Genomic DNA, 18,988 nt, shown 5'->3' on the forward strand with positions numbered 1-18,988 from the left:
GGAGCGGCGCGCCGGAAGTGACGCGCCCGGCGCGCCGCGCTGTTGCCTGGCAACCGGCGGCCTGGCAACCGGCGGCCCGGGCCTCCCCGGCGGCATCACGGAACCGTTTGGGTCGGAAAAGAGCTTTCGGGTCACCGAGCGCCATCGCTAAGCTACAGCTACCGACTCCGCCACAAAGCGGGTCCCCGAGCGCCGCGTCCGCAGGGCTTTGAGCTCCCCCCCGGGCGGGGACTCAGCCCCTGCCCTGGGCAGCCTGGGCCGGCGCTCGACAGCCCTTTGGGCGCAGGAATCCTTCCCGAGATCCCACCTCATCCCAGGTCCCATCCGGGACCTGTTCCTTCTCCTGTCGCTGCTGGGTGGGCAAAGAGCCCGACCCCCCCGGCCTCAGCCTCCCTTCAGGCAGCCGGGGAGAGCGCCCAGGGCTCCCCTCGGCCTCCCCCGCCCCAGGCGGAGCCCCCCCGGCTCCCCCGGCCGCTCCTCCCCGGCCCCCCAGCCCCTTCCCCTCCGCCCCAGCCCCTTCCCCGGCCTCGCTGCCCTTCTCCGGCCGCGCTCCAGCCCCTCCGCCTCCTCCTTGGAGCCGGGGGCCCAACGCTGAACACGGCGTCCCAGGGGCGGCCCCCCCAGGGGGACGATCCCTTCCCCGGCCCGCTGGCCACGCTGCTCCCGACACAAGCCAGGATGCTGGTGGCCCCTTTGGCCACCTGGGCACGCCGCCGGCTCCCATCCAGCCGCCTGCCGACCACCACCCCCAGGCCCTCTTCCACCAGGAGCTTCCCAGCCACTGCACCCCCCCCCCGGCGTCACCGGGGGTCCCCGACACCAGCGGGTGGCCGAGGACATTGTGTGGGGGGAGGTTGGCCCCGTGGGCTGCCCGTGCTTGGGGACACCCAGCTGGGGCCACCAGGGAGCCACCAAGGGTCCCCGTCCCCACGCCTCCGCCCCACGCCCGCAGCGTGGCCGGGGGTCGGTGGGACCCACGCGCAGGACCCGGCGCTGAGCCGTGCTGGCCCCGGGCCCGCGGCTGCGGCCCGGCCCGGCCCCAGGGCAGAGCCTCCCTGCCCTCGCAGCCCAACGCTCCCGCAAACCTCGGGGGCACGAATCCCCTCGCCATTGACTCCATCATCGATAACGGTGTTAAACAGAGCTGGCCCCAGTACGGAGCCCTGGGGACGCCACTGGTGACCGGCCGCCCACTGGATTTAACTCCGTTCACCACGACTCCTTGGGCCTAGCCGGTTTCTCACCCCGCGAAGCGTTCGCCCGTCCGCGCCCCGAGCAGCGGGTGTCTCCGGGAGAGCGCTGCGGGAAGAAGGGAGGCGGAGGCGGGCTGAGCTCTCACCGCTTTGCCCCGTTACTTTCCACCCTCCGAGCACAAAGCCCCGGCTCCGCCAGGCCTCAGGCTGCCGCCACCACAGGGAGGGCGAACCCAAAGGCCGCTCCCCTCCACCACAGCACCCATCAGAGTCACATTTTCTTCTTTTTAATGTCCTCGCCTCCCCAGCCCTAAGGGCAGGGGTAGTTAAAACGTGACCTAACGCCAAGTGAGGTTAAAAGTCGTCTAAGTCGGTGAGTAAAGTTCCCAGACGGAGCAGAGAGAAGCCCCTGCGGGGCGCGGGGATCTCCGTAAATAAATATGGCCATCGCGCTCCTCCCTACGCGGGTAGTGGTTACAAAAATACTCTCTCTAGAGGCGTAAGGGCGGGTTAATGGGACGGCAGCGCTCGGGGACGGGTTAATGTGCTTTAGGGGAGGGAGACGGCAGGGGAGGCGCGTCCCCGCCGGCGATTCACCGCCTAAGGAATCCCTCGCCTCCCGCGAGCGTCGGCCCTCCGATTAGTCATCGTTTTCCTCGAAAAGGCTGAATGGGACCGGATCATAAAGCGGCTTTTCCAGAACAAATCCTTTCATAAAGGCATTCATCCAGAGGAACGTATTTTCCCAACTTTAGATCCAGAAAATACAACCGATCTGAGGTTTGGTGGGGGTCGAATCCTTCCCTCTGTAAGCGGGTTTTCTGAATCTTAAATGTACCTTCAAAAAGAGAAAAAGAAATTAAAAATACCTTGCATCGAAAAGCACCAGAGCGCGGAGGAAACGTCACGGGTGGCCTAAGGTTTTGCCTAACAATTTTAGCAACTCGAGGCTCGTTAACCCTCCTGATCGTTAGCGGAGTTCTTACGTAAACCGTGCGCCATTTTTACTTCTCCTCGCCCCCGGGCTGGTAAAGAGCCAGTGAAATTCCTGGGAAATGGAAAACAGAAAACGCAGCAGCCAGAGAGCAGCTGACTTGGCCTGGAGGAAAGCCCCGGGAAAAGCAACGGACAGCGCACGAGAGCATTAGAGCGCAGGCGTTCCTATAGATCTATAGATCTTTTCTATAAGGGCCTGGAACCGGCTGATTTCTTGTTCAAGACTCAACCGCAATCATCGTTTTTACGAGAGGTGCTTCTGCGCCTGCCGTACTCGACGGCGGGGCGTTGTTTCACCCTGAAGCAGGCGGAAAAGCTTCCAAGCTCCTTTCGGGATGTGAAGCTTCCCGGGGAGCAGCCGGATCGCCCGTACCTGTGGTGTCAACCTGGGGCAGGAGCCGGAGGAAGACGGGCCGGGCGTAGGGAGGCAGCACCTTCTGCAGCTCCTGGTACAGGACCTTGGGGTTGACTTTAGCTTTGGGATCCGCGATCGCCGCCATCCCAGCTTTGCCCTCCACCCCTGAAACAGAGGAGCGCAGCTGGGGCGGAGACCTAAACATTTCGTATGTCTGCGCCGAGGCGAGCGCAGGTTTTTTTTCCTCCTTCTTCAAGGTGAAGTGCAAACGCGCTGAGGAAAACCCGATTTAATACCAGCGGCTCCGAGACCGTTGCCATCGCGTCGCCTCGCCCCTCGGAGGCCGCCCCGAAAGCTAACCCAATTCTTGTTCTCGTCGGCTTTCTCACGTACGCCGTGATAAAAACTGAGGGCGAAGCGCCGCGACGGGCACCTTCCTGGCCCACGACCACTCGGTTCCCACCCCGTTCCTGGATTACTTGAAGGTCCGAGGGCTGGCACGCACCCACGGAACGGTCTTTGCACGCCAAGAGCTTCTGCAAAGCTCACGTCGTAAAAACCTTCCTTGTTAAGGCAGAAATTAAGATTCCGCTGCTGGACCTCGTAATTTCTACCGCTCAGAATCAATGTGTCAAACTCCGCTGCTTGACTCGATTCTGTCTTTCCATTCTTGGGTGCCCGGTTGCAAGAGAGGCGACCGATTTCTCCCCGTTCCGACGCAGATCCGGTACGTTTGCCCGATATTTGCCTTTCTCCCTAAATCCCCAGAGCTCCGACTCAAGGTTTTACCTGGTACTTCCACTCCGTACACCGCGACATCCGTCTGGTTGAGGATGCGACTCAACGTTCCTTCCACCTCCGTGGTGGAGACGTTCTCTCCTCGCCATCGGAAGGTGTCCCCGCTGCGGTCTCTGAAGTACATGTAACCGAGTTCGTCCATCACCAACACATCTCCTGGGAGGGGGAGAGGAGAGGCCAAAAACCACCTCAGGATCCGAGTCCGTTAGCGCTCAGGGCTGCCGTTTTCTTCCCAGGGAAGCGCAGAACCGCCTCGGTGACTTCCCGCCGCCGCGTCTCCTCGTTACGGGAGGCAGGCAGCAGTAGGAAAAGGACAGGGGGGGGGGGGGAAAATCCCTCCCTCTTTGAAACGTTAATTTTTTATTAAATCCAGCGCAGCTCAACAGCTGGCAACTTCAAAACGCTAACGCATCTGTTCATAGAATCATTTAGGTTGGAAAAGACCTTTAAAATCACCGATTCCGCTCAAAAATCCCGGATTTCGGTCTCTCGAGACCACCTTTGCACGAGGCACGCCCGCAAGCCGTACCGACAGTACCTGAAAGGTACGCCTGGTCCCCTTTCCGAAGCACGTTGTAAGCGATCTTCTTGTTGGTGGCGCTCTCGCTGACGTAGCCGTCGAAGCGACGCAGGGGATCCTGCTGATTGATCTGACCGACGAGCAATCCCGGCTCTCCTGCGGGAAAACGGGATGAACGCAAGATGACACCGACATTTCACGAGGCGCTAAACTTTCCGCGCGGTTGCTGAACTGATCCGTCTTTGGAGGAAAGAACTGGAAGTGAAAACCCTGCAGGCGACACTGGAAACGCTTTCAACCAGCCGGAGCTTATTATATATTCTGTATTTTTTAGAACAAAAAGCTGCGGTTGATTTGTTGGGGTTAACGCTCACCTGGGCGACAGGGGATACAGAGCCCCCCGGAATCCCGGATCAGCTCCATCGTGTCCTCGTTGACCTTCACCAGACGAATGGGATAAACGTTGGGCAAAATCCGACTGTTGAACCCACAGGCGCCGACCTTCCGAAAGACAGAAAAAAACCAAACAACCCGACTGAAGAGAACGGCTTGGGTTTTGCGTTACCGCTTTCCGGGAATTCTCTGCTCTTTCCTCCCTTTCCGTTTAACAGGCAAATTCACCCAAAACGTAACGTTTTCCCCAGGTTTTTGCGCACGCCGCCCCCGATTACCGACGTAGCTCCCTGCCGTCCCTTGCGAGAGGACGGGGAGGCGGCAGAGAAGCCAGCGGAGGTTTTCCTCCTTTCCGCGCGCTCCCCGTGGCCGTCGCGGTACCCTCTTCCTCCTCACCTTTCCATCCAAGTTGGCGATGCTGCAGTTGCACTCCGTGGCTCCGTAGAACTCCCCGATCTGCTTAATTCGGAAGCGCTTTGTGAAGTCCTCCCATATGGTGGGTCTCAAACCATTGCCCACCGCCAGCCGCACGCAGTGTTGGGTTTCTGACTCTCGGACCGGCTGATTCAGAAGATACCTGCAGATTTCCCCGATATACTGAATAATCTGAAGCAGTAAACACAAAAACATAGCTCAGGCTTCAGGCGACCCTTACAACGCCCTGGAAAAAGCCGACCACGAGGCCGCTGGTGTCAGCGTACCGCGTGGAACTAGACACGTCGAGGCATTTTAATAAACTCCGCGGTTTTGCAAGTTCAAGTTGGGATTTCTCGCCCCCCCCCCAAAAAAAAAATAAACCCCAGGCAAAGATAAAAGAGTCGTTGCCCTCCGGAACCCCCACGTTAGCGCCAGAAAAGAGCACAGGAGGGATCCCGCCGCGCGAATAAAGATGCCGTATAGAGAAACGCCCTCGTGCTTTAACGGGTGACGGGAAGACCTCTGGGAAGATGGGAACGAGTGGTCGGTCGTAACCTAACAGCCTGACCCAGCAAAACGCGGTCGGAGCGGAGATCCAGTTACCAGCTATAAATACCGCCGGCGAGGAAAGGGCAAGGCAAACACCGGGGAGGAGAAAGGGCTGCTTAAATTAGAAGGTAGCGTTGACGTAAACAGAAAGAGATGTTTGTCGGCTATCAGCTGCCGAGAGGATTCCTCTGCAGAGATTCCTAAATTCTGGCAGAGCTTTCCTGCAACTCTAAGGGACGCAAAGCGGAGTTTTAAAAGCTGGTCTTAACTTTACAAAGAGGAAGCAGGAGAAGACGGACAAAAGACCTTTTCTGAAGGCCTGCGTGCCTAAAGCGGCACCGGCCGTTTGAAGACGCCGCGGCGCAGGCCCCCCCATACCCGACAAGGGATTATCTGGAGACCGATAATTAAGCAGCGAACCCGGCGCTCTCGAATCGAGCGTCAAAGGTGGCGACCGCAGAGCCCTCACCGTGCATCTGTATTTCGTGCAGTCGTCCCAGAAGCGGCTGGCCGAGAACTTCTTCCTGATCACCACCGTGAGGCCGTGGATCAGACACTGGCCGACTCCCATGATGTTACCTGGAAAACAAGGACCACGGGGATGGCTCCGACCATCCCGGGGCCGCCGCGCGCTCACGAGGACGCAGGAAGGAGCAGGCGGGGGGGAGGCCAGCGCCTTACCTCCGCCTCCGAGGAGGAGGCCGCTTACCTGCGGAGTGATAGAGCGGGAGGCAGTTGTAGAGGACGTCCTCCGGGCGCATTTTGTAGGCGTAGTAACCGAAGGCGGCGATACGGTAGTACCTGCAAGAACGCAGCGCGCGCTAAGCGAGCGAGACGGGTAAAGGCCGGGGTTTCGCGATGCGAAAGGCGCCTCAAGGGGGAAGAACGTCCTCCGGGCCTCACCTGCTGTGCACCACAATGGCGGCTTTGGGCATCCCTGTTGTTCCCGAAGTGTAGATATAGAAGAGCCGATCTAGAAGAACGGAAACAGGCGTCAGACAGACTGCTCTCAACTGCCCGAGAAAATCCCCACGGGGTTGGTTTTGTGTTTTAGGCTTTGTTCCCAGCGGCTGAGGAACGGCTCTGAAACGGCGACAGCGCAGGGGACAGCGAGCTGCGACGGCCGAGGCGAACGCGGAGGCGCAGCCTGACGGAGAATCTGCTCGCTGTCCGTCACGGCGAACACAGGGAGGCGGAATGAGGAGTTTGCAGAGCTCCGAGGACACCACCTGTACGCCTTTACGCAGATTGTCCTGGGATTAGCTCTCCAGGCCAGACATTAGCCCCAAATCAATCGAGAAGAAAGGTCTCGGCCTGACAGCAGGGCAGGTATCTAAGTCTATGATTAAAAAACCCAGAATCTAAAGGAAAAGCCTCTTAGCAGCGTCGTTCCTCCTGCTGTAAACAAAGTACTGAAACGGAGCCTCACGCCTCAGGGATCTCAGATACGCTTCATTGTCTGAAAGTACGGAATACAGACTGGAGGCCAGTTAGGATCTTCCTTTCCCTCTCCCGAATCCCAAACCCGCCAATATTCATCCTCGCCACCGGCGTATTCCAAATTACGCGCGACTGAGCCGCGGGGGAAGGCGGCGGGGGCTGTGAAACGCTACAGACGAGTCAGACGGGCTCGTAGAGCTGCCGGAGCGCGGGGTAAGCCCTGGCCCACCGGCTGCTTCGCCCCGCGCGCGTTCCAGCGGCCGTTCTCCTTTCTTCGAGCCCAAACTGGGTTGATTTAATCCCTCCGCCTTCCTTAGTTTTCTCGTTTTGCTGTCACCTAGCCCAGCTCTCGCGCGCGTCGCATCGAGAAGTAAAAATCGTTGATAAAATTACCATCTAAACCCTTGACTGGAATCTGAGTCGGGGGCGATGTCGACGCGGCACTCAGGAGAGGATCGAGATGCCTGGTCTCCACGGGAACGACGTCCGGGTTATAGTCGCCGGAGCAGAACTTTGCCATGTTCTTCCCCAACATCCCGTTCACTTCAGATATCGCTGCAAGACAAAGCAAGTCGCTTTTGCCACAAACGTAACTCCCTAGGCAGCAGCAAAAATAATCCGGATAACGTCCTGTTGTGCCTCAAAACCACAGAAGGACCTGAAGAATCAGGGACTCCTTTAAAATACTCACGTCGCACCCATCCAGATAACGTCTGCACCGGCGCGGTCAGACTGACCCGGGCCCGGTAAAAACCCTAACAAAAAAGCTACGCAAAATTGCCTCTCCCCGTGACCCGCCACGTCGCGATCTTCAAATGATCCAGAACGGTTTCAAGATGATCCGGAATAATAAGACACCGGATCTAACCGTAACCAGCGGAACAGGGTTCATTAGAGAAGCGGGGATGTATTTAAAAGCAGCACCCACTGACAAACCTATCCTGCGGCAGAAAGCGCGGCGTTAAAGAGCGTGAACACGGCAAAAAGAGAAAAACACGCGGCAGAAAAACACGCCTGGCGGCAGAAAAACACGCCTGGCGGCACGTATCGCCCCTTCTTGATGAAGCCCAAGGCTCCCGAGGCGGCGCTTCCAGATCCAGCAAAGCAAGAGCAAATCAGCGAGCTCAGCTCGGGCACCACGAAATGGGGAAGACGCCGGCAGATGAAACCGAGCTCCCGACCGCTCTACTCAAAACGCCGCTCCTCTTTCAGCCGCGGGTACTAACGGAACGCTTCTGCCTTTTGTAATCAGGAGATTTACCACCTTCCCTAGCTTTTAACACGGCCAGGTGCCTTCTTGGTTTTAGTTTACTCGGCCTCTGCGTTATTCAGGACCAAGCGAACGGTTGACGAGCTGCCCGTGAGGCGTACGAACGCCCAAGCGACTCACCTGAAGACAGCTCCCCGCCGAAGATCACGGCTTTCGCACCCGAAGTCGTCACGCAGTAAACCAGAGAATCCAAGCGCAAATTGAAGTTGATCAGCGCCGCTTCGATGCCGATTTTTGCCATCCCTAGCCAGAGGCCAACAAACTCGGGGCGGCTCTCCATGAAGATGGCAATGACGTCCCCCAGTCGGAAGCCTTGCTGGTAGAAGTAGTTCGCCACGGCGTTGGAGTACTCGTCCAGCCTCCTGAAGGTCCACTGCTCACCAGTGGCCTCGTAAATCAGGGCCGTTTTGTCGGGGTGCCTGCGGACGACATCCTGGAAGATCTTGGGGACGGTGCTTTTGGCTTTTTGATGCTTTCGCAACTTGTACTTGACTCGTAACAGCACCGAGAGGCCGCTGCGGCAAAGAAAAGAGCGCGACAACTTAATTTTCAGCACAATTTCCAAATCGGAAGGGACGCGGGCGAGCACCCCACTGGCATCCCCCTGTCCTCGGACAGCTGAAGCTTCACCCTGAAACCGGAACCCGGAATCGCTGCTGCTCTACAGAAAGCGACGGCTATTTTAACGTTACGGTAAATAAACAGCATGCAGCAGCTGTTCTGGTACTTTCCGCGCTCTAAAACACAGGGAATCCATCTTCACGTTGACAGCAATTCAAACGAGCCCACGGAAAACATTAAAGAGGGTAAATCACATCTTTTAACCTCCTAAAAAGGCCTTCGCAACCACTGCTTTTACCTAGCAAGGAAGCAAACGTCCTTCGCGCGGGACGCGTCTTTCTCGCCAGGACGTTTTGCAGCACCTTTGGGCCGTTCCGCACAATCGCACCCCTCGGGACGCAAAAGCGTCTGAACGACAGAAAAGCAACCTGACCCTTTGAGAACAACCCGCGGCCTCAGCTTCAGGAGACCAACGCCGAAGGCTTCCCCTTTCGCCCACGAGGGAGAGGGCCGCCGGCGCGGTGCTCGCGGGCACGCTTTCCTGTGAGTCACCCTGCCGCGGTCCCGGGACGAGAGGAAGCGAGGCTATCTAAATACCACCGGGCAGAAGCCATCGATTTTAATAATAATTAACAAATAATAAGAATTCTTGGACGGCAACCTCCTTTAAAGACGGCGGTGCCTTATCAAGAAAATAATTGCGGCCTCTGCGGATGCCGCAAAGAGCAACTGCTCAATAAAAGAACAAACCAGGCCGCTCTCCCGGGCAGTTTTTTTTTTGTCTTCCGTACTTTACATAATTATTTTAAGTCTCCAAGGCAACAGCTGCACCTTAAACCTCGCCACGGTTCAACCTCGGTTGCAGCGAAAGTTGTTGTCTGAACTTCAACTGTCTCACGTCGTCCCGGAGGAAACTATCTTCAGAGGCGCGCTGGCTCCCTTGCTTTGGCTCCCGGTTGCAATTTAGATACGAAAATAGATTTATTGAAGTACTCTACCGCAACACCGCCACCAAAGCGAGGCCAGCGGCTCCGGGCAAACGTAACCGATCCCGTTTCCTTCCCGGAGGTAGGAGGCGGTGTTTTTCCAACGTTAAAATAAGAAATCGTTGTACGACAAGGGTTTGGAAGAAGCCCCAGAAACTCGAAAGGTCATTTAATATTAGCGCTTAAAAAACCCTCCCGACTGAACGTCGAGAGCGGGGGCCTCGCTCGGCAAAGCCTCGCCGAAGGGGGAAGGGCGCGTTTCAGAAACGAGCCGTTGGCAACGGCCAGGCCGAGCTGGGCTTTCACGGTGACCTTACGCCGCGCCCTGCCAAACGCAGAACAGAGGAGCCTTTTCACTGCTGAGCTGCGCTTTCCAGATACTTACAGGGCTTCATTCTGCCCAGTTTATTTTCTGTCATTATTCCCAGCTTGCCGGGAATCGGGAGGAAACAGCTCTTCAAAGCACAGTGACAGCCGCAGCGAAGCTGGCAATCGCAGGAGCCCTAAATCCTTTGGAATAAAGGCACGTCCTCCTAAAAAACCTCGGGACCGAGCGCGACGGCGGCGACGGACTCCCGGCGACCTGCCGCTCGTCACGCCGCAAGCCCCGGGTTGGGATTTCCGAGGGATCGCAGCCCCTCTTGGCGCTGAGGGGGTGCAAGGGCAGGCGTCGCCCCGCGACCCCTTCCGCGGGTGAAGGGCGGCGGGCATCCCGCCGCCTTCGAGGCTGAGCCTGCCCGGGCGCAGGTTAAAACCCCAACGCGGCTCAAGGCAGCGAACCCGGCTTCCCACCGGCCCGGGCCCCTGCAGGCCTGGGGCGGCCGGAGGTGCGGGGGGAGCCCCGGGGCCCGCACTTACAAGAGGTCCCGCGGAGCCGTCCTGCAGAGCAGCCGCAGCAGCCGCCATCCCCCGCTGCCCAGGCAGACGCCGAGCGAAGCGGCCACGCTCCAGGGCCAGGGAGCTCCGAGGAAGCGCAGCAGCCCCAGGGAGCCCAGGGAGGCGGCGCAGACCCCCGCCGGGTGCATGCTGCGAGGGAAGGGGCGGCGGGGGCCGGGCCGGGCCTCCCTCGCCCCGGCCCCGTCACCTCAGCGGCTGCCGCTCCCGCCTCAGCCGCCGCCGCCTCAGCTTCGGCCCCGCCCCGGCCGCGATCGCTCCACCCCCCCGGGGGGGGAGGGACGGCGGGGGAAACGCGAGATTCTATTGGCCGAGGGGCGCGGCTGTCGGCTGCGGATTGGGCGAGGCGGAAGGGCGTGGGGAACGCCCCCGAGGCGTCACCGCGTCGGGGCGGGGCGCGGCTCCCTCCCGCCCCCCGCGGGCAACGGGCGCTCGGGGAACCGGTGCCTCGCGTCCGCGCCGGCACCGCCCGGCACCGGCACCGGGACCGGCACCGGGACCGGCACCGGGACCGGCACCGGGACCCCCGCGCTCGGGACTCCACGGCCGCGGGACCGGCACCACCCGGGTTCCCACGGCCCGGGGACCCCACGGCCCGGGACGCGCACACCCGTGGCCTCCCGGCCCCGGACTGGCGCTGCCCGGGACCCCACGGCCCGGGACACCCACGCCCAGTTCTCCCACGACCCAGAACCCCACAGCCCGGGACACGCACACGTGTGGCCTCCCAGGACCGGCGCTGCCCGGGACCCCACGGCACGGGACACGCACACCCGTGGCCTCCCGGCCCCAGACTGGTGCTGCCCAGCACCCCACGGCCCAGGACACGCACACCCGTGGCCTCCCGGCCCCAGATCGGCGCTGCCCAGGACCCCCACGCCCAGTTTTCCCACGGCCCAGGACCCCACGGCCCGGGACACGCACACCCGTGGCCTCCCCGGACCGGCACACTACCCAGGTCCTGGTCACACCACAGAGTGGCACCGCTGGGGACCCCACGGCCCCCGCACACCCGGCACCGGCACCAGAGCCGGGTTCCCACAGCCCGGGACCGGCGCTGCCCACGTTCCCACGGCCCGGAACGCGCCTCCCCCCCACCCCGGGGACCCCACAGCCCGGGACCAGCACCACCCCCAGGCTCTGACCTCCCCCATTTAAGCCGCTTACCAGAGGCTCTGGGGAATCTGCGATCATCCGCGATCCGGTGAGGCCTCATCATCCGTGAGCCGAGCGCTCACCGTGAGCCCGCGGGGGTCCGTCCATCCCGCCGGATCCATCGGCCTCGTCCGCCCATGGCCGCCCTCTTCACCGGGAAGGTCCTGATGGCCAACCGGGAGCGGGACGAGGTGGAGACGGAGCGGGAGCTGGGCCGGGCGCTGGAAAACAAGGTGCTGCTGCTCTACTTCGCATCCGGACAGTGCCCGCGGTGCCGGCAGTTCTCCCCGCTCCTCAAGGATTTCTTCCTGCGGCTGACCGACGAGTTTTACGTGGAACGAGCTTCGCAGCTGGTCCTGGTGTACGTGTCCCGCGACGAGACGGAGGAGCAGCAGAGCGCTTTCCTGAGGACCATGCCGAAACGCTGGCTGGCCGTACCTTTCGGGGACGCCTTCAAAAGGTACGCCCCGGGCGAAGCAGCGAGGCAAACCGCCCCTCCCACCAGCCCCCGCTGCATTTCCAGATATTTAGAGTCTTTTCCAGATGTTTTCCCTCCTATTCAGTCCGCGCCGGAGCGGTTGGCGTGGTGCGCTCATGGAAAAATTGTTAACGCTGTTTGGCTGCGCCTATTTATAAAGCAAAAATATTTCCTCTTCCTTCCATCTCGCTTTTTGCCGATATATTTGTATTCCCGTTTTACAGCGCGCTATTTATAACTCTAAAAGACGCGTCGGCTGACCCTCCCGGCAGAACGCGTAGCGTGAAAGATGGACGCAGCCAGGCGGATTGGAAGCACTCACGTACTTACTGTAACCCCGTTAAGCGACAGAGCGAGCTGCAATTAATACCGAGAATTATTCCCAGCTCCTTTGGAGGGCAAACCGGAGCAAAATTCCAAGCGTCCTGCTGCTGTTTAACCGCTGCTGGTGTAAAACACGTCCCAGCAGCCGTCACGCAGCTCCCGTACCCCAGGGAGCTGAGGCCCAAATCCCCCTCCCCTTTTACCGGCCCCACAGGGATCCGCGTCAGGCTCTTAATTACCGGCGACGGACAAACGAGAGGGTTATGTGCAGCAAAACGGGCTTCGCGTAACTGCGCCACGACAGCCGCGGGAATCCCACCGTGTGGCGAGGACGAGGAGCGGCGAGGACCGCTACGCCCTTCCCGATTTGAGGTTTCTTCCCCCTTTGCCTTGCAGGGAGCTGGAGCTGCGGTTTGCCGTGTCCGAGGTGCCCGCGGTGGTGGTGCTGAAGCCGAACGGGGAGGTAATCGTTGGAAACGCCGTGGAAGAGATCCGGCGCGTGGGCCCCGCTTGCTTCCGAAACTGGCAGGAGGCTGCCGAGCTGGTAGACAGAAATTTCCTCTTGGCAGAGGATTTTGATGACTGGACCAGGAGAAGCATCACCGACCCCATCCGCCGCCTCAAGTACAAGCTGGACAAGAAGACGGAGGCGAAGAACAAGGGAAGGAAAGCGGAAGGGGAAGAGTCGTCTTAGGGGCTCGAAGAGGCCGCGGCCGCGTGGGCTGGCTTGGCCGGGGACGTCCCCGCAGGTCGCTGTCGCTGTCCCTGCCCGACGTCTCCGGGACAGCAACATCCGAGTTGTAGAAGTCCGCTAAAAGCACGGTAGTTTTCCAAAAGGTGAATCGTTTTAAGGCAGATGTGCTCTGCTCCCACGCACGGCTTTTCTCACGTGGAAGGCTGGTCAGCGTAACAAGGATATTCCGAGCCTGACTGAATTACGTTTCCTTTTTGTCACCCTAGGACGTAGCATAGTAAAAATCTCAGTTACATCTTTGTCATTTATTTACCAAAAAAGTGAGAAGAGAAATAACCGGTAGACACCGGCATTCAGCGAGTGACTCACTAAACAGTTTTAAAAATGGGAATTGAATTAAAAAACCCCCGCAGCAGGCCCAAGCGCGGCTGCGGGGGTACGGAGCAGCTGGGGCAAACGACAACAGGAGCAGAGTCCCTACGATAAGCCGATACGGGGGGGTTCGGAGACAGACACCCACGCGCTAAGCGAGCAAGTCCTGGGAAATCTCCCATCTCCCCGCTCGCGTTACGCTGCTGAAAAATCTACGTTTCGGACAAATCCCGCCGAGAAGCAGGTTGCTTCATGACCGGAATTACAACAGGCAGCGGCTGCCCCGGTGACCTGCCTCTCCGAGCGTGAGCCGCCTCTTTATCCGCTAATCGCGGTTGCCATCTGCTGCTGCAGAGCGCCCGGCAGCGATCCGCCGGGAAGCCGAGTCCCATCCCGGCTGGAAGATCCGCCTGTCCTAACCCACCGCAGCAGGCAGCAGGCATCCTCAGCAAACACCGCTCTGCTTCGTCCTTTCAAATTCAACGGATTCGGACGAAGCCGACTCTGAACGGCTGAGAGGGACGACGCTCCGCAGCCAGAAATCTCGTTTACGGAGCCTGCAGGGAATCCTGCTGCGCGCATCCCCCACTTCCCGCAATCCGGGGGTCTGAAAAGCGGGAGAAGGGGGAAAGGGACCGTTCGCGTGCTCGTTTCTGGTCCCGCTCTCCACTATAGCACCGGGGGGCGAGCGGAGGATTTCCGCAAGCTTTGCTGGATCCATGAAGGATCTGGGAAGGAAAGCGCATGTCGAAGACAGACAGAGCTGCCGTGCTAGGCCGGCTTGTTCAACTTGTTTTCTGGCTTAATCCTCCCTCTCTTCACCCAGCAAGTTTGACAGGTAGAAGAGGGAAGGAGGAGAATCCTATAAAATAAATGGTTGGGAGGGACTCTTGGGCAGAACGAGAAGGGCAGTTCCGTCAGGATGCCCCATGGCGCACGGACCCGGCGCGAGAAGGCACAACTAAGACCCGAGAGCACTTGCAGGCGGCGTAGCTGCTGGAGGAGCGAAGCTGCGCTGCCTGACGGCCGCTGAGGAAACACTACTCCACCTACCTCGGGCGACGTCCGGCGGTTAGCACGCCCGCATTTCAAACAGAAGGTATAAATCACAAATTAGGAACCCGGAGCGATGGGAGGGAGGCAAAGGGCCACATTTTCACCTGTTATTATCTGGCGGCCAGGTGCTTCTTCTCGTCCCCGTGGAACTTTGATGTCAATAAAAGGACACTCTCCACCTAAATTTATGGAAATTCAATCATATTAAATGTTGCCTTTTACCAGCCCTACCCATTTATTTTTTTTGAGCTGCCGTATTTTCCTCTGTTCAAAACCAAAAGCTGCCCTTTTCTTGGTCGTCGTGGGGCCAAGGAAGGGACACCGAGCGACAGCGAAAAGTGAAGCTGCCAGCACGGGGCAGCGCTGCTGTGCTATCATCACCATCATCATCATCATCATCATCATCACAGCAAAGACAAACAAGTGCTTTAGCTCCTCTTGATTTTCGGGACTTCCCCCCCCAGTAAAAGAAGCCACAATGCACGTGAGTGCGCTTCAGCCAACAGCAGGAGATGGAGCGGCTCTTCTCTTACAGCTGATAAAGCTCGGCAATCCCTGGGAAGCCGGGAAAGCCAAATCCCGCTGCCGGTAGGAGGGGAGGCAGCGCCGGCAGATGCTCTGCCTAGCGAGCGAAGGCAGTGCCGCACCTCAGGCTGGCTGGGAGGAGAAGGAAAAAAATCCTACAGCCTGCCACAAACCTTATTTCTCCATCTCAGGTTCCACCAGAGATGAAAATCCTCCCGACGGATGCGTTGCGCAGCGCTGCTAAGACATTTAGCTCTGCTTTCGTGCATGGGGCTTATTATTTATATCTACAGAACAAAGGGAATTTGAATGCTTAGGAATCTAAGCACCTTTCGGTACAAATAACCAATTCCCGATATATTTACTTTGTCAAACACAGTACCTTACGGTTGGTCTGCATAATTCTTGCTTTACCCTTTCCCTCTGTCACGCAATCTCCTTACAAAGAGCCTTGCTCTTCCGAAAAATAGAATACACTAACGCACGTGGAGTGACGAAGATGCTTCACAAGTTTCGGACAGCAGAGAGTTAACGAAAGCCGGGTAGGAGGATGGGTCTGATCCAGTAGATAGCCTGGGAAGTGAGTAATTGTACAGCTCCCAAGAGGAATGTGGAAAATCCGCACAGCCTGACACCTGCCTGAGGCTGCAGACTCATCCCACGCAGGCTGCGCGTAGCGTCGCTTCCCGCAGCAGAGGCGCGGGGCAGCCCAGCGGAGATTCGGGAGCCCGACTGCACCGGGACACCGGCAACGGCTCCATTTTCGGGTTTCACCAGCAAATACCAAGACGCCACGGTACCCGGGATAAACGGAGAGATTTCTCACGAGAGGTGATGGCTTTTCCTCGTCCGTGTTTTAGCTGAGGAAGGACAATGAAAGAGATGGAAGGCGGCTCGCCTAAGCCGACGTTTTTACTTGCAGATAGCGTTCTGGTAAATAAGAGAGACCAATACGGAAATGCAGCGCTACTGCATATGGATATTCGGGGCTCGGTTTTGATATCCAAGCCTCGCTAAGAAAAAGTTTCCTCAACTTGGGTTTTCATTTGCTGGAAAGGGTGCGAAGAAACTCGATAATTAAAACTTGCTTCAGAAAACTCTGGTTGCAGCTCTACTCAATTAGAAAATGAATAAATGCTGAGAGCATGAGAATTCATCTCATACCTTCCGTTTTCTTCCGAGTGTTTTGTCTCGCGCCTCCAGTTGCTTTTGCAGAATGCTGCTTCTCCTCCTCCACTCGATGAGGGGGAGCCGCGCTGACGGCCCGCGGGACCTCGGAGGTCTGCACCCAAAAACATAGCCGGAGAAAAAGGCTGACCCACCGGACTCGGGAAAGCTCCGCAGCGGGTGCTCCGCCTCGCCATGAACGGGCCGGGAGCCCAGGGCAGCGCCGGTCCTGCTCGGATCGCAGGCGGATCGCCGGGCGGACGCCTTCCACCCGGCCACGGGCCCGATGCCGGATGCCCGGCTGCTGCCTGGGCTTCGATCCAGAGCCCTGCCGACCTCGCGGCCGGCGAGGCGCTCCGCATCACCAAACACCTGAGGAACATCGACAGGAAACTGCAGAACTTCCGCGAGCTCTTCCGAAAAGGTAAATATTTTTCAATCCGCTTATTTGCTTACAAAACAAGCAGATTGTATTCAGCAAAAGCGATCCTGTCTCATTCTTGCTGCATTATTTATTTAAAGCAATGAATTTAGACAGCCCTCAGACAATTTAGAGTGGTTTCTTGCTGCGCAGATATTTAATTATGCAAACGTCTTTTGCTCTAACGAATTGCATCAATAGATAAAATTTCAGAGCACTTACCCATCTAAGCGCACGGGTTTTCTCCAAAAGCGATGCAAAACCGCTCCAAGTGCTACTGACAGCACCTGCAATTACTCAGGCGTGAGTTAAGCCGGCTCAGAGAAAGGCTGCCTGCGATCACCCCGCTGAGAAAACCGGGATTCATCCCCGGGGAAGGAGTCCAAGCGCCACGAGTCGAAGAGCGGCTCAAGCTGGGGGTGCTCTGGGTGGCGGTGGGAGCCCAAGCGTGTGTCCCAGCCTGGAAACGCGCTCCCGAAGCGCCGCGCCTGCCCGTCCGGCACCTTCCCCCTCTCTCCTCCTTTTTCCCAGGATAGCCTCTGCACTTGCAGGACGCTCTCCAGGCTGGAGCCCAAGTAAATAGACCTAAACTGAGAATTAAGAAAACAGTTATCACAGGCTCGGTGCTGCTCTAGAAACCTTGTACAGCATGGCAGCATTAACAAAATCCCTTCAACTACTTGCTGGAACAAGAAACCTCCTGGAGAAGTGCCACCCTCTCCACCACGGCACCCGGGGATCCCCGTGATCTCGGTCTCCCCACCCACAGCCGCAAGCCGTAGCTGTAGGTCACGGTGACTGCCTTACCCCAGGCACGCCGAACGAGTTGGGTCGGCCACGCTCCTCCAGCGGACTCGTAACCGCGGTGGTGCTCTTCGCTTCGCAAGATGTTTGCTTTTAACAGCCCCCAAACAACGCCGGCCGCGCGTGGAAATTCAACCTGCCTGGGCTGGCTCCTTCGCGGAGCGTCTTTCCGAGTGCCCAGCTTGGGATTGCGTTTTGTGTCTCGGAGGTCGGCCTTTGGATGTAAAGACACGAAGATACGCAACGCTCCTGCAGCAGGAAGCGGGGACGTTCATCGCTTGGGCTCGCGGAGTAGAGCCCGGACAAAAGGCAGCGTGGAGGGTCCTGGCCCTGGTGACTACGGACCGGGCAATGTCCGCACCCATCCCATCGCCGCGTGTGGGTTTTTTTCGCTCGCTTCGGTCCTCAGAGTTTGTTATTTGCTGTTTTGTGCAGAACTTGAGTATTTGGGAACGGCCGGGTACCCGTACCGCGGTGCTTATCCTGGGAGAGGTGAGGATGAGAGTTCACGCATGCAAAAAAAGAAAATTGTAATTTTTCCCTTTTAATTTTAGGAGAAGTTATTTCAGCTTCTGTCGAAGCCAAACTGGCAGACTTACTGCAAGCCACCTCCTCCTTCCTGAACGCCTGTCCTGCTTTGCCCGGGGATGCCATCCAGCCTGCCGTAGCAACCCTTATCGCCAACGTCGATGGTAAATCCGTAACCTTAGAGAACCTAACGAGCGCTGTAGTTGTTGCCCTCTGCTCGGCGGTGATGGAAAGCTTTCGCACCGCGCCGTGCACCGACACACGCGGGTGTCCGTGCGCGTGGAAAGCGCACGTCACTACCAAAGCTGAGCAGAAGTCGGTGATCGTCAGGGCTTATTCGTATCCGCATCCCATCGTTAGGGAAGACGCATGAAAACGCGATAAAGGCTTAGACGCGAGAGCCTTTCTGTTTAGGTTGGCAATTGCGCTGGCAAACCGCACCTCTCTCTCCGTTTTCCACTACTAAAGCCACGTCGCGTTCGGGTGGCGAAACCAAAGAACGGAAACGCGAGGCCCCGGGGAGCTGTTCTTGGCTTGGTTACGTCTGTTGGAGCGAGCAGGCGTGCGCCAGGACTTCTCTCGGTGCCGAATTCCTGTATAACCCCGCGCAAAACGTTTTCACGTGTTTGCTTGTCAGCGCGCGGCAGGGGGGTAGAATTAGACTGACTCACAGAACCGTCGTGGCAGTTCGTTTACGCGCTAATTGAGAAACTGTTACCCGCCTCTGGGAGGTCAGGGCGGCATCCTACGCCACGCTGACCTTCTTGGTTCGATGGTTTGGACACGGATCCTTAATGCTCTTTCTATCGTTTGCACGTTACTGCCTTGGGAGCCGAGATATACTTAAATCTAGTGGGAAACGCTCCCCTGAAAGCTAGTCTCGGCCTCCTCGGAAGAAAGGCACAGTGGTTCCTGGCCTTTGTCGCGGGGGTCAGATGCGTTTCAAGAGGAAGCGCCGACCGTCCCGTCCCAATATTCTGTGTACGGTCCCCACCAGAGCAGAGCCGGGACTGGCGCGAGGCTCTCAGCGGGGAGCTGGAAGGAAGGAAAGTGCAGTAACCACGCCGCCGCCTCCACTCCCTCTTTCTTTCC

The 18,988-nt window shown here is 58.4% G+C and overlaps 3 protein-coding genes and 1 long non-coding RNA gene across 4 annotated transcripts; 2 read left to right on the plus strand and 2 right to left on the minus strand.

Moving 5' to 3' along the window:
• Positions 1 to 1,464: 1,464 nt before the first annotated feature.
• Positions 1,465 to 10,588, minus strand: SLC27A1 (solute carrier family 27 member 1). The gene is made up of 12 exons (XM_082334159.1): positions 10,337 to 10,588; positions 8,052 to 8,446; positions 7,055 to 7,216; positions 6,125 to 6,194; positions 5,931 to 6,022; positions 5,691 to 5,800; positions 4,652 to 4,861; positions 4,237 to 4,363; positions 3,881 to 4,018; positions 3,334 to 3,498; positions 2,563 to 2,709; positions 1,465 to 2,031 (listed from the first exon to the last, which is right to left on the minus strand). Exons 1-12 carry the CDS (start codon positions 10,501 to 10,503, stop codon positions 1,874 to 1,876), a joined length of 1,941 nt encoding a protein of 646 aa, XP_082190285.1. The 5' UTR covers positions 10,504 to 10,588; the 3' UTR covers positions 1,465 to 1,873.
• A 954-nt stretch (positions 10,589 to 11,542) lies between these two features.
• NXNL1 (nucleoredoxin like 1) lies at positions 11,543 to 13,035 on the plus strand. Its single transcript, XM_082334161.1, has 2 exons — positions 11,543 to 11,987; positions 12,726 to 13,035. The coding sequence occupies exons 1-2, from the start codon at positions 11,665 to 11,667 to the stop codon at positions 13,021 to 13,023; spliced, it is 621 nt and encodes a 206-aa protein (XP_082190287.1). The 5' UTR covers positions 11,543 to 11,664; the 3' UTR covers positions 13,024 to 13,035.
• Positions 13,036 to 14,880: 1,845 nt separating this feature from the next.
• On the minus strand, positions 14,881 to 17,940 carry LOC309601226. The gene is made up of 4 exons (XR_014230543.1): positions 17,372 to 17,940; positions 16,787 to 17,154; positions 16,141 to 16,258; positions 14,881 to 15,836 (listed from the first exon to the last, which is right to left on the minus strand). It is a non-coding gene; the product is annotated as an uncharacterized lncRNA (long non-coding RNA).
• Positions 16,257 to 18,987, plus strand: LOC309601223 (uncharacterized protein). Its single transcript, XM_082334160.1, has 2 exons — positions 16,257 to 16,567; positions 17,923 to 18,987. The coding sequence occupies exons 1-2, from the start codon at positions 16,339 to 16,341 to the stop codon at positions 18,267 to 18,269; spliced, it is 576 nt and encodes a 191-aa protein (XP_082190286.1). The 5' UTR covers positions 16,257 to 16,338; the 3' UTR covers positions 18,270 to 18,987.
• Position 18,988: the final 1 nt, after the last annotated feature.

The sequence above is a fragment of the Platalea leucorodia genome (assembly GCF_965183815.1).
Source record: "Platalea leucorodia genome assembly, chromosome: 29".
NCBI lineage: Eukaryota > Metazoa > Chordata > Aves > Pelecaniformes > Threskiornithidae > Platalea > Platalea leucorodia.

Bases quoted from the DNA above. Each gene is read 5' to 3' on its own strand.
- NXNL1 (XM_082334161.1), top strand. From the start codon at position 11,665: ATGGCCGCCCTCTTCACCGGGAAGGTCCTGATGGCCAACCGGGAGCGG. The intron at 11,988-12,725 runs GTACGCCCCGGG...TTTGCCTTGCAG, and splicing joins TTCGGGGACGCCTTCAAAAG to GGAGCTGGAGCTGCGGTTTG.
- LOC309601223 (XM_082334160.1), top strand. From the start codon at position 16,339: ATGAACGGGCCGGGAGCCCAGGGCAGCGCCGGTCCTGCTCGGATCGCA. The intron at 16,568-17,922 runs GTAAATATTTTT...TTTTAATTTTAG, and splicing joins CCGCGAGCTCTTCCGAAAAG to GAGAAGTTATTTCAGCTTCT.
- SLC27A1 (XM_082334159.1), bottom strand. From the start codon at position 10,503: ATGCACCCGGCGGGGGTCTGCGCCGCCTCCCTGGGCTCCCTGGGGCTG. The intron at 8,447-10,336 runs GTAAGTGCGGGC...TCTTTGCCGCAG, and splicing joins ACGGCTCCGCGGGACCTCTT to CGGCCTCTCGGTGCTGTTAC. The intron at 4,019-4,236 runs GTGAGCGTTAAC...GTTTTCCCGCAG, and splicing joins CTGTATCCCCTGTCGCCCAG to GAGAGCCGGGATTGCTCGTC.